Source organism: Pelobates fuscus, chromosome 1 (assembly GCF_036172605.1).
Source record: "Pelobates fuscus isolate aPelFus1 chromosome 1, aPelFus1.pri, whole genome shotgun sequence".
Taxonomy (NCBI): Eukaryota; Metazoa; Chordata; class Amphibia; order Anura; family Pelobatidae; genus Pelobates; species Pelobates fuscus.
The window spans coordinates 381904767-381917174 of NC_086317.1; the positions used below are offsets into that span (position 1 = coordinate 381904767).

General features: G+C 39.4%; 1 protein-coding gene across 5 annotated transcripts in view; it reads right to left on the reverse strand.

The window, feature by feature from the left end:
- Positions 1-664: 664 nt before the first annotated feature.
- LOC134567547 (formin-like protein 3) overlaps positions 665-12408 on the reverse strand; it is a 126687-nt gene continuing 114943 nt past the window's right edge. For 3 of the 5 annotated variants that reach the window (XR_010084021.1, XR_010084020.1, XR_010084019.1), the window contains 9 exons: positions 12144-12224; positions 11758-11887; positions 10489-10649; positions 8342-8443; positions 7566-7658; positions 5875-5998; positions 5583-5702; positions 4774-4821; positions 3220-3307 (listed from right to left, as the gene is read on the reverse strand). Coding sequence is in view for 2 of the 5 variants with exons in the window: in XM_063426039.1 (XP_063282109.1) it covers positions 5611-5702; positions 5875-5998; positions 7566-7658; positions 8342-8443; positions 10489-10649; positions 11758-11887; positions 12144-12224 (783 nt within the window). In the remaining 3 variants the exon portion in view is untranslated. Of the gene's footprint in view, positions 3308-4773; positions 4822-5582; positions 5703-5874; positions 5999-7565; positions 7659-8341; positions 8444-10488; positions 10650-11757; positions 11888-12143; positions 12225-12408 lie in introns of all 5 variants that reach the window. The other 2 variants (XM_063426039.1, XM_063426040.1) reach the window with 2 other exon arrangements.

The window sequence follows — 12408 nt, forward strand, 5'->3', positions numbered from 1 at the left end:
GGTCATCATTATCCTAATACATTATATAATACCCTCTCCACATGAGGATTGTGCTATATATGTTTTGTCCTATTTTTCATCAGTTGTATTATTTGTTTTATGTAAGTGATCAGTATTTCCTTTTTTATACTGGGACTCTCTGTTTATGCGCCACTCTAAGTGTGGTCCTTTCTTTCTTTGTGCTAATTTAGTAAGGAGTTTGAATAGTTGGGTTAATTTTATTTTAATCAGTCAGGGTCTTGCAAATGTCCTTCGAATCTCCACCTATATCATGCTGTAAGCACAACTATATATACACACGTGTTATGACTGTATTTTACCTTCTACTCTTCCCAGGGTTCCCCTACACAGACCTCCCTTATCACCCAAAAAGTTTAGAAACAACTCTCTTCCCTCCCCCTCTAATAATTCCAACAGCTGAGTTGGAAAGATTTGTGACAAAACCTGCTAAAAATCATCATTAGCAGTAGTATGTATGTGTAGATAAAGATTCCATTTATACTTCATGAGGTATTTCCTCTTCATCCCAAAACAAAAAAATCCCACTTCCGCAAGCCATCCCGGAAAAGAGACAAAGGACACCCAGACAGCACCATAAGCTCCTTCCAAGTTTATTGTTACAAAAACATGAAAAGGTTCAGAGCCGAAAGCCTTTTTTTCTGACAATCTGAAAGCATGACCTGTAGCAAACAAGTACTGGCTTCTTTCGATTAAAAAATAATAATATACTGTACAAGATTAATACACTGAGAAAAGGCACGTTACCTCCTCCAATGCCAGCGATAATACAAGTCACCGCGGTGCAAATAGGATGTGCAGTGAGTTTACCGTGGCATTGTTGGAGGGTAGGAATGTGTTTTACATGCACAAGTTATTGTTTCATACATGAATGATACAATGGAATAATTACACGTTAAACTGGCTGATAAACTGGAATAGATAAATTGAAAGAAAAAAAATGAAGCATACCCAAGAGACAGACATCTGATTCTGTGTCAAACAATAAAGCCATTAATACTGTGTCCACAATATGTGGCATCTTGTGCCAGCCTGGCATGTTGCTTAACCATAATAAGTAACAATGTCAGGGTTTGCAGCAGTTTGGGCCAGATGAACGTCTGTTAAATATAAGTGATTAAAAAAATACAGAGACATAAAATTATTACAAATAAAAACAAAGTTGTCTTTTAAAAATCCAAAAGGCCAGTATAGGGGAACTGCTGCTGGAATCAAAGATTTTACCCAACTAAATGGATGATATTGTAGTGTATTTTTTAAACGAATAGTGAATAAGGTGCATGACTGCACATGATAGAGGGACTGGTTTAGGGGGAAGTAAATAAATGAAAGCACAGGTAATTATTTGCATTGCATACAAGAATACAAACGGTAATCCATAGTTGCATTGTGTTTTGGTCTAGTTTTAAAGTAAGAACAAGGAGTGAGGTCATATTCACAAGTAGTAAAGGCACTGGGGTGAAAGTTACAAGCTGAGAAGGCTTGCAACTTATACTCTTAAATAAGGTCACCTGGCTGGTAACAGGGGTGCTCACCCTTTGTCTCCATATTTGTTTAAAAAAAATAAAAAGCATAAAAACAGTATGAACAGCACACCTAACTACTGCCAGTACTAAGCCGGTTTCCTGTAGTGAGGAGTAAATCTGTCCACGTCTTAAGTTAAATATTACAACTCATTTAACCAGCAGTAAAAACAAAGGTGCAGGTCAATTTGACATACACAGTCTTACAAATCACACCACATATCTGGGGTTTCTGGTAACATTCGCTAGTTATTACCAATATGGATCGGTCGGGGAAGGTACTGCAGAATTTGGTCTTATTTGGCACTTTATTAGTAAACAGAGATCTGAAATGAATAGTAATATAGGCTTCTGGTGAAAGAGTAAAATCTGAGATCCTGTTTTCACTGGAAGCATGTGCACAGATTGCATGGGTCGTACTAACTGGGAGTGGGGTAAGTTGTGTGTCTAACTGGAATGTCTGCTCAAGGAGCAATATCTCTAAAACACTCTGCAGCTTTTTGGAATTGCTGCTTGAGATGGAACTGGTCATTAATTAGCCATCCTTGATATATATATACACACTTGTTTTGAAATAAATAAATTACCAACATGAAAAAGTTTTGAAGGAGTGTAAACGTGGCAGCATTCTTGACAAGCGTTGGCTCAATATACTAAGTGATATTGCACATTAGCTCAAACTATTCTACTAAACTCCGGGCTGCTATACTGAGACCAACTCTGCATATAACAATGACTGTACTGATAGACAGGATAAAAGCTTAAGACAAAAGGTTTAAACCTTTCCTTGCAGAGAAATGCAGATCTCCTTAGAGTTCAAACTGCTAGCCAGTCAAAAATAGACTTCTTAAATGCACTGTGCCATACAGCCCTAGAAAACTGTACATGCAAAGCGCTCCATGTTTTACATGCCCATAACTAGAATGAATATCAGTCACAGATGGCCAAAATGGGCTTGCCATATTTTTGCAAAATACGCATATACAAAGGATGGGACATTGTGGCTATACGCTACTAAATCACAGCCTTATGTACAATGTTTCAAAGTCCTTTTAAAAAGAAAATGCACGTGAGTTTACACTTATCACATCTGGTACAGCTCAGTACCGGCACATATCCTGCAATCACCTTGCTTCCATAGCATATGGCTTCTTTTAATCTCTCTGGACCCATCCCTTCCCTGTCAACACTCGACAATGTTTAATTTAAGAGAGACAGAGAAACAGGTCTCACTATGTTAACTCTTTCTCTGCTGAAAAAGTTTCACTGTTGCATTATCAGCACTTTCCATAATGGAAAGTGTTAACCTTAGACTATATTAGAGTTCTGACTACCCAACTACATAAAAAAACAACAAACTTTATAAACACTTACAAGGCACTTCCTTTTTTTTCCTCTTCAATTTTTGCAACCAACAGTACCTCCACAGAGGCCAAAAACGATTGGTCGAGAGAACATTACAAAAATATTTACAGTAAAATGGTAAAAAAATATATAAATAATAAAAGAAATTAAAAATAGTTCTGTAATACTGTAGCTTTAAGGCACTTTTGAAGTGTCCTGGCATGTTCAATTCCCTTGAAACGTGCTGTGGAATGATGTCTGTGCTGAGATCCACTCAGTCCATCCTAATGGTAACAGCCAAAATGGGGCAATGATGAAACACAGAAAAGTTCCATAGGACGCCATGCCATAAAGGCACTAGATGCGTCGCCAGGCATTCCGGAGTACTGCATCTGCACGCCTGAAGGGCTGCTTGCGGAGGTCTGAAATAATAAATAAATAAATCAAAGTGTTTTAGTGAAAGAAGTAGAAGCACTGGCAGTGGAAAGCAATGCGACAGAAGCAGCAAGTGTATTTATGATTGGCTATAAATCGATGTACTAATCTTACCAGGAACCTTTTACCATTGAGAGGTTGTGTGAACCAGGACACGTTCTATTAGCTTGATAAAGGCTCACACTGAGCACAAACATTGTTTTTATCCATGAAACCTGCCCTGGACCTTATGCCGGTGCCCAGTCCTTGTTGTTTGTTTGTTTTTTACATTATATTCAAGCACTGGGTGTGAAAAGACTATACAATCTCCCTCATCGGATGTAAGTAGGCAGGTGTAACTAGCCAAATTCACATGGTTTTCTTGCACATGCATCTTTATGATTACATGGGCAGTACATGGAAATTTTGCTAAGCAGTAGGTGGAATTTATGTGATTGTTCTTGATTGATTAATTAAATGCTTTTTCTCCTGCAGCATTACAGGGCTGTACTTTTTATGTCCTGCTATTCAGATCGAAGGGATATTAAAATTATTATTATTAATATTTCTGAAATGTAAAAGAACACTACTGTCACCCTGGGCACTTTCTTACCTGAAGGGGTTAAACTGGTACATTGTTTTTTGGGGAGTTACTATTCGGCTCAAAGCAAATGTTGACTGCTCAAGTCAATCAGTGGCGACCCTGTCCAGCAGTACTCTGTGCTTCCTGAAACTCAATTTCAGAAGCAGGGTGCCACTGTGGGAACTGGATAACCAGTGCTGGAAGCAACACTTGGGGTTAAACCATTCAAGAACAGCTCAATGGGTAAAATCCAGGGGGTAAATCCAGGGTTAAGTCAGCAGCTCAGCTCACACGAATATTTAATTGGCTGAGCTGTGTACTACACTGAAGTTGAGGCTAGTCAGAAAAAGGTATTGTAATAAGGGAAGGCTAAATGTGGCTGAGGGTACAGCAAAATCTTTTTTTTAAAAAAGGGATTTAAATAAAATACGGCATTAAATAGAAGGCAACACCTTATCAAATGCACTTAGGTTGTTCACCATGTCCACACCTTGCCCTACAGCCATTCTTACTACCGATGATATAAAACAATATGTGGACTTGCCCAAGGACAGTTGGAGGGTAGAGGTTAGCCAGCCCTGAGCTAAAAACCTCAGACCTTGCTTATATTTTCCAAGTGAATCTAGAGTTACTATTTCAAGATTTTCAAACTGTGGTACTTAACCAATTGTTATGCTACAAAAATCATAGCAGCAAATAAGTGCAAAAGCAGTACAGGAAGACCCTTTGCTGTTGTCCCACAAGATCTGCATATGGCCTAACCTCTGTATTTCATGATGTAAGCAGAGGCTTGTTATAAAAGAGAAAGACCTCTTTTTAAGCACAAGCAGCATAGTCTGCATTAGCCAAGCTCTGGGTGCATTTAACAGCCGTTTCTGGGCAGTGTCTTACCCTCTGCAAGGGATGGGAAACTAGAGATGACTCTTCTTGGGTGCTAATCTGAGAGATAAAATGAAAATTCACATGTAACACACATAGGAATAGATTTTAAGACGACCCAGGTCCTCATTCAAAGTCTATATATGCGTGATGACCAAGCATAATCTGCATGTATCCTGTATTTGAATCCTGTGTCCCAGAATCCACAGAACCTATTACAATTTACTATGAAAGGAAGACTGAAGATGGTCATGCTTTGCATTCCGACAGGTCATGCACTCTCCAGCAGTTAACTAGTTAAATGGCAGAGATGCTGGAAGATAATCCATAGAGACGCACACAATTAAACAGGTAAGATGGCTCCTGGCACCCATTTGTAGAACATGGCAGCTTAAATTTAGACCATATTATCACCAAAGGGAAAAAAAAGCTCAATAAAGATCCTGGGCTATCAAATGGAGCAAAATTGCAATTTCATGAAACATTTTCTCCATATTAAACCGTTAATACCTCTTTGCACCCCTTGGAATTATTTGGTTCTGAAATAATTTAGTTGGGTGCAAATGGGAATTTCTTATAGGCCATCTCACCTGGAGTTTATTTGTGCATGCCTCAATGAATCTAAAATCATTACATCTATATAAAACGTGTGTCATGCAGTCAGACACAGTGAAAGCATTAGTAATTACAGGGTAAATATAGGGATGAATTAAGGGGCAAACCTCTCCAATGAATAAGAGCATGCACTCTAGCGTCCTACATGAGAAACCTTGCTACAGCTGTGAGAAGAGTCAGTGCATGCATTGCAAGAATCCATGTACCTTTCCATAGTTTTAAAAGATATTGGGCTTAACAGTTTGAATCCTCAAATAGGGATGTGTCACAGAAGAAGCGAGAGCCTCGCTTGGCTGTCCTGGCTGTGAAGGGGACGCTCTTCAGGACTGCATCCATGGGGGGGAACAGAGAGAGAGAGATGTACACAGTAAGATTACGGACACGGTCACACAAATTTCTGGGGTAAGAGGCCCAGCATGGGGAAAAAAACCTTTATGCATTAAAAGGGAGAATTGCAAATTAATGTATTGCTTATTATTTCAAAGCACATAAGCTCACCTGTGATTATGTCCTCAATGGCCCCATCCTTTCCTTCATACACCGGGTGGTGATCTTTCGCCTGCCGCCGGCGTAACTCAGCAATCAAATCTTGCTGTTGTCTCTTGTTTTTCTGGACGGGAGACTTTGGCAGGGGGAGAAAAGCATGGTGTAAGGGCTAGTTACAAAACACAAACATGTTCACACCATATAAAGCTCAGAGCATGATTATTGTCCGACCAAATCCTTTTTCACTTACAGGGTTACTTATTAATGTAGGAATCAATGGGAATTTAAGGTGAATGTCAGATTTAAGGTCAGTGAAGCTGAACTAAACCCATGATAGAGAATGTTTCCAGTTTGCCTTTGAAGTTAAAATTCACTTTGAATTCTCAATTAACTCCACAATAACCATGAAATCAAATATTTCACTTTTGAGAATAGGATGAGACCATGTGCAAAAAAGAAAAAGGCAATATCATACTGTGGTTGAAGAAGGATTTTTTTATTTTATTATTTATATTGTTATTTAGTCCCTTGAGGAACTATGTCACAGTTAAGAAAACAAAAATATCTGTGGCAAGGAGACACAAAGCTGCTGGTGGGATCTAGGTTGGAAATTGTTAATAAAATGAGAAAAAAAGAAATAGGCAGACTTCATGGACCAATTGCTTTTTTTCAGGAATTAAAATTGTTGTTTCTGTGTTTGAGTGAGTTGGCAGTATATGGGAACCGCAAATCTCGCATTTAATAAAGAACAGGTTCTAGATGTTTTTAGATGGAAATCATACCAACAGTGTCTGAAATGATTAGCTTATATAAAGTAAGAGAAGGGAGGACAACTACCCCTGTTCAGGGAGCAATCTCTTTATGCTCTGTAAATCTTTTTACAAAACAAGAAATTGACTGACATCTAGACAGACCAGCCCCAACGCATTAGGCAATGTTTGCTACGAACCATACACCTGGAGCTTGCTCAGTACTCTGTATTAGGGACCATGATCCATACCACAGAGTCAAACAGATACATTTTTGCTTTAACCGAAGGCTTCAGAATAAGCTGCAATGAATTGAACCCTGAGAAGTGTTCTCTCTCTTTTCCAAATGATGCATGTCTGGTGGTCTACAAAACAGTATTTCCGCTCACCATTCAGGGAAATGTCAATAAAGTAAAGAACAAGCACAATAAAATGCCAAACAGTGTAAGAAAAGCATCTTCCTTTATGGCAGAAAAGCCAAAAGTAGGTCATGTCCTGGCACAAAGTACACCTCAAAATACCGGTCTCCATCCATAATACAGCATGTTTCAATGGCCTGACAGTAGCATTAGAGAGACACTATAGGCACATATGTTCAGTTCATTGAAGGGGTCTGGGTGCACTTCCCCAGGCCCCTTAGCCCTGCATTGTAATTATAAACTGAAATAATTACAATGCAGGATTAACTCCACCTCTAGACAGCCACTAGAGGGACTTACGGGTGGTTAGGCCACTAAACCAGCGCAGAGCGACATGGGCGCTGGAACAGGTAAGTGACAGAAGGGGTTTTTAACCCCTTCTGCACCACGGGCGGTGGAGATCGCAAGGGGGGGGGGGGGAGGGGGGGGTGGAAACTATAGGGAGCTATAGCACCAGGAAAAAAACTTTGTTTTTCTGGCACTATAGTTTCCTTTTTAAACAATACACCTTCATGTAAATTAAAAGTAAGAATACCTTTGGATCCAACTTCTTTGCTTCTTGAGCAAGCATTTTTTCTCTGAGAACTTCTTCCTGTTTTTTGCGCATCTCATTCTCTTGCTCGGCTTCCTGGGTGGAGAAAAAAAAAATATTTGCATGATGCCTTTTTTCCTAATCACACCAAAACAATACCAACTCATGGCATCAAAACAGAAAGCCTGCCCAGCTTAACGAACAAGCTTTTGTGCTGCCACTAGTTTTGTACCAGAGCTTCTGGTAATTTCAGAGAGAATGTGTCCAGAAGCTTTTAGAAACACTAGCTGATGTATTACAAATAAAAGGTGGGCAAGAAAACAAAGTAAAGTGTGCAATACTGATAAAGGCTTCAAGGTGTCAAACATCAGGCAGTACGTCAAAAATAATTCATATCAAAATTACAAAACTATAAACCTGGGATGACGTTTTTTAGGGCTTGCACCAAACTCTTGATATCGAATGGGCAAAAACTGCCTGTAAACATGAGTAACAAAACAACCACTGGATAGTCTGTACAGTTACAAAACACAGCCTAGAAAGGGTAAGAAGGCAGGAGTTATATGGTGCTTAGAACCCTAAGAGAGCAGCCTGTTCCCTGTTGCAGGACATGCAGAATGTTATGTCTTCTCTCGTTAAGTGGCCACACCCTGACTAAGGGCCTTTTCCTGTTCAAACAATTGCAGGAAAGGGCCTGTTCTTTGGATTCCAAAGACAGACTAACAGTACACAGCCACACACAACCCATTTATATAACCATCAGTCTTTGGTTTTTCTACCTTGTATGATTTGATGAAACGGGCAAATACTGGAAAGAAAACAGAAGGAGGCGTTGTCTTTGGATTTTCTCCAAAATAATGCACCACAGCTGCATATGCTTCCTGCAGAGGAGAGATCAAGAGATACAGTTCAGTTCTGACAGCACAGTGAATTACATCTGAGCCTGGGAAAAGGGGAGGGTGAAAGGAGATAAACAGAGGACTTCGCTCAGATGTTAAGACATGCCATATAATAAAAGATGGAAAGTGATATATCTACTTTCATTATATGTTCCTGTATTGCTGAGCGATATATTATTAATCAGCCACAACATAAAAACAACCTGCCTAATATTGTGCAGCCAAAACAGCACCGATGTGTTGAAGCATGTACTCCACAAGACCCTGTAGTATCGAACATTAGCAGCAGATTCTTTTAAGTCCTGCAAGTAGCGAGGTGGGGTCTCCACGGATCGGATTTGTTGTTCCAGTACCTCCCACAGATAATCAATCAGATTGAGATTTAGGGAATTTGGAGACCAAGGCAACACCTTAAACTCTTCGTCATGTTTCTCCAACCATTGCTGAACAATTTTTGCAGTTTGGGTGCATTATCCTGCTGAAAGAGGCGACTGCCATCAGGGAACTCCATTGCCATGAAGTAGTGTAAGTGGTAAAAATAACATCCTCAAGAATGCCAGGACCCAAGGTTTCCCAGCAGAACATTGCCTAGATCCTTCTTCCCATAATGTGCTGCCATCCCTGGATAAAGGACGCAACTGACCATCCACCTCCACCTGCTCTAAAAGAAAATGTGATTCATCAGACATGGCAACCTGTTTCCATTGCTCCATAGTCCAGTTTTGATGCTCACTGCAGTGGACAGTGATCATCATGTGCTCTCTGACTGGTCTGCAGTTGCACAGCAAACTGTGATGCACTGTGTTTTTTGGCACCTTTTTATCCTGGCCAGCATTGCATTTTCAGCAATTTGAGCTCCAGTAGTTCTTCTGTGTGATCGGACCAGACTGGCTAACCTGCATTCCCTGCGTGCATCAATGAGTCTTGGACGCCGAGGACTCCGACGCTGGTTCACCAGTTGTCCTTTCTTGCAACACATTTGGTAAGTACTAACCATTGCATACCAGGGACACCCCCAAGACTTGCCTTTTTGGAGATGATCTGACCCAGTTTTCTAGCCATCACTATTTAGCCCTTGTCACGCAGTTCTTTTCGCTTGCTAAATTTTCCTGCTTCCAACACAAGAAATTCAAGAACTGATTGTTCACTTGCTGCCTAATATATCCCACCCATTGACAGGTGCCATTGTAACGATATAATGAATGTTATTCACTTTATCGGTCAGTGATTTTAATGTTGTGGTTGATCAGTGTATAAATATATCCAGATATATACATTTTTGGCACATATTCCATTCCTGGTTTTATTTTATTTTTTTGGAAGGAGGGGTATTTGTATATTTGCTTGCGAAGGTTAAGGGATAATTAGTTTGGTGGTTTGTGCATGTTTGTACAACTTAAAGCATAAACATGTTGTCTTACAAAAGTCCAGGGATACTGGCCTAAAACATTGATGTACTCAATAAATCTCAAACTATGGAGTTTTACAGTATAAAGATTTTTTCCCCTTGCCATACTGTAAAGTCTTTGTATTAGCGTGACCTCAATCCTAGTGTAGTTGTGAATGTAAAGACGGATGATAGGATGGGTGGATTGATATTTATTAAGCTTACTAAGAAAAAAAGCTTCCTGGTACTTTATTCAATTTTGATTGCTAAAAATGTATTTTCTTGGCAAAGCACAAAGGATCTCTCTAGCTGATAAAGTTACTTACATTCACTTCTAAAAATGAAAAACTGACTTGTGACACGGACACATTTTAACCAATTGTTGGAATAATATATATATATATATTGGCAAGGGGTTCCCTACCAGCTGTAATGGCTACGGTTTTAATGTGTTTTGATTTATGATTCTATTTTGTCTTTCTGAAATGGTTAATTTTGAGGAATTTAGGAAAGCAGCAATAAATTGGTTTTCTTCTTAATATTTAATTTAGTTTTAACAAGTATAAAAAAAACCAGTGCATTTGGATTCCCATTCACATATATTGACAGAACTTATTTTCAACCAGAAAAGTCTACCTACCTCAGCAGTCTTAGCGTCCTTTTGCAACTTATCTAATTTCCCTTCATTTCCACTAACAAAGTTTCTGAGGACACTGTTGTCATGGTGACTGCTCTCCTTACGTATCAGGTCCATTCCTCTCCCCAGCTCCTTGACATCCAGTAACACATTTTCTAGTGACACTGTACAATAACCAGATTGATTAGTTAAATGATCTTGCATACAGATAGGTAACAAAGTATAAACAGCAAAGAGCCAGGAAATAAAATGTAGATATTTTAGATTTGTGACCATGCAAAAATGATGTAGGTGGCAAGACAAATATATATTAAAAAAAAAACAAAAAAAAAAAAAACAGGCCATATAGGCCAAAAAATTAATTGATACTGCATCGACCTTGTGTAAGGAGCATGGCACGCCGCCAGCGGTCTGCTCCAACCAGATCCCCCATCTACCACGGACAGGGAAAGGACAAGGTGTCTGAGAAGTCCGGAACCTGAGGACTATTGATGCAGGCACTCACACAAGCCTGGGGCCAGAAGAGGGCCTTGTTTGGGCGTGGATATGCCAGCCACCAGCCAAACCCTCCTGCCCATGTTACCACACCACAAGACTTTCTCGCATTCACTCAGAAGTTTCCACCTCTAGGAGTCGGCTGATCCTACCTCAGCACACAGCTTTGTATCTGATTCCTCCCTGATTAAAGCGGACGCTGTCTACCATACTTACCTCCTGCAACGTGATTTCTCTTTATTAAGTTTATTTTGTGTTATGAACTAATGAATCGGTTCACTCAGCTCCAGTGACCTTACTTCTCCCTAGCTTTATAGCATGTTTAAAGGCAATACTGAGTAGCAAGTGGCCCAGACTGCGCTATTATTTCCACCTTTTATATATATATATTTAATTTTAAGGATGCCAGAGGTTAAATCACCTGCTAGTTCCGCTTGTTAGCCTGTTTACGCTAATGCTGATGATGCATCTAGTAGGCAGTAAATAACATGTTTATTAAGCTTGTTTTGTCGTAATCCACATGTCTGACTTTCCCTTTCCAATCAAAACACCAGATATTAATGTAGGCATGTCAGTTGAGCCAGCTTCTGCCTGTTCTTAAAATACAAAAAATTATGTATCGTTTGTGAATTGCTATACACTAATTGTACATTGTATGTTTAATCCTTGAATTCTTGTATTGTTATTCTATTTACCTCAATGAAACAAAGAATTAAAAAAGAAAGAAATAAATACATTGATAAATAATATGCCCAAGATGTAAGAAAAAAATCTCACCTGCTGCTGCCTTCTCCACAAAGTGAAGCTCAGTCCAGAAGGTCGCCACTTCAGGATATTTCTCCTTGGCAATAATCGCTATGTAGTTTAAAAGTGTCAGTTTTCGGTCTGTTGACTTAGTGTCTTGAAGCTGAAGAAAAACATCTCACAATCATTAGTACAGAAAGAAAAATACACAAGTTGTGTTCAACCAAAAATCCTGCTGCTCCAACTATTTAAACGCAGAATGAAGATATGGCCTCAGTAACACAGATCAATGTGTTCCTACAAACCATAAGAACAAAGCAACAAATTCCCACAGGAAGAGGTTTAATTGCACATTATTTCACTGAAACCAAACATTAACATAACACAACACAATGTACTTGTGAAAGAAACTGACTTACTAGATCCAAGCTCTGTAGTTTGAATCCATATACAGATCCTCTTCTGCTGCTATTCATGTAGTTGCCCAGTGCGAGGATGACCTGGAAAGAAACATGCCTATGTTATATATTTAATTTATTATGATCCTTTTATATTTTAGTGTTATCGTCCAACTTTGGCAAATGTGATATTGGGTGATGACAAGCGACACGACACAAAGTATCTGCCAAGAAGTGAAGCATGTCATCCCAGCATGCATTGGTGTCAGGACGGCAGGCTGTCTGA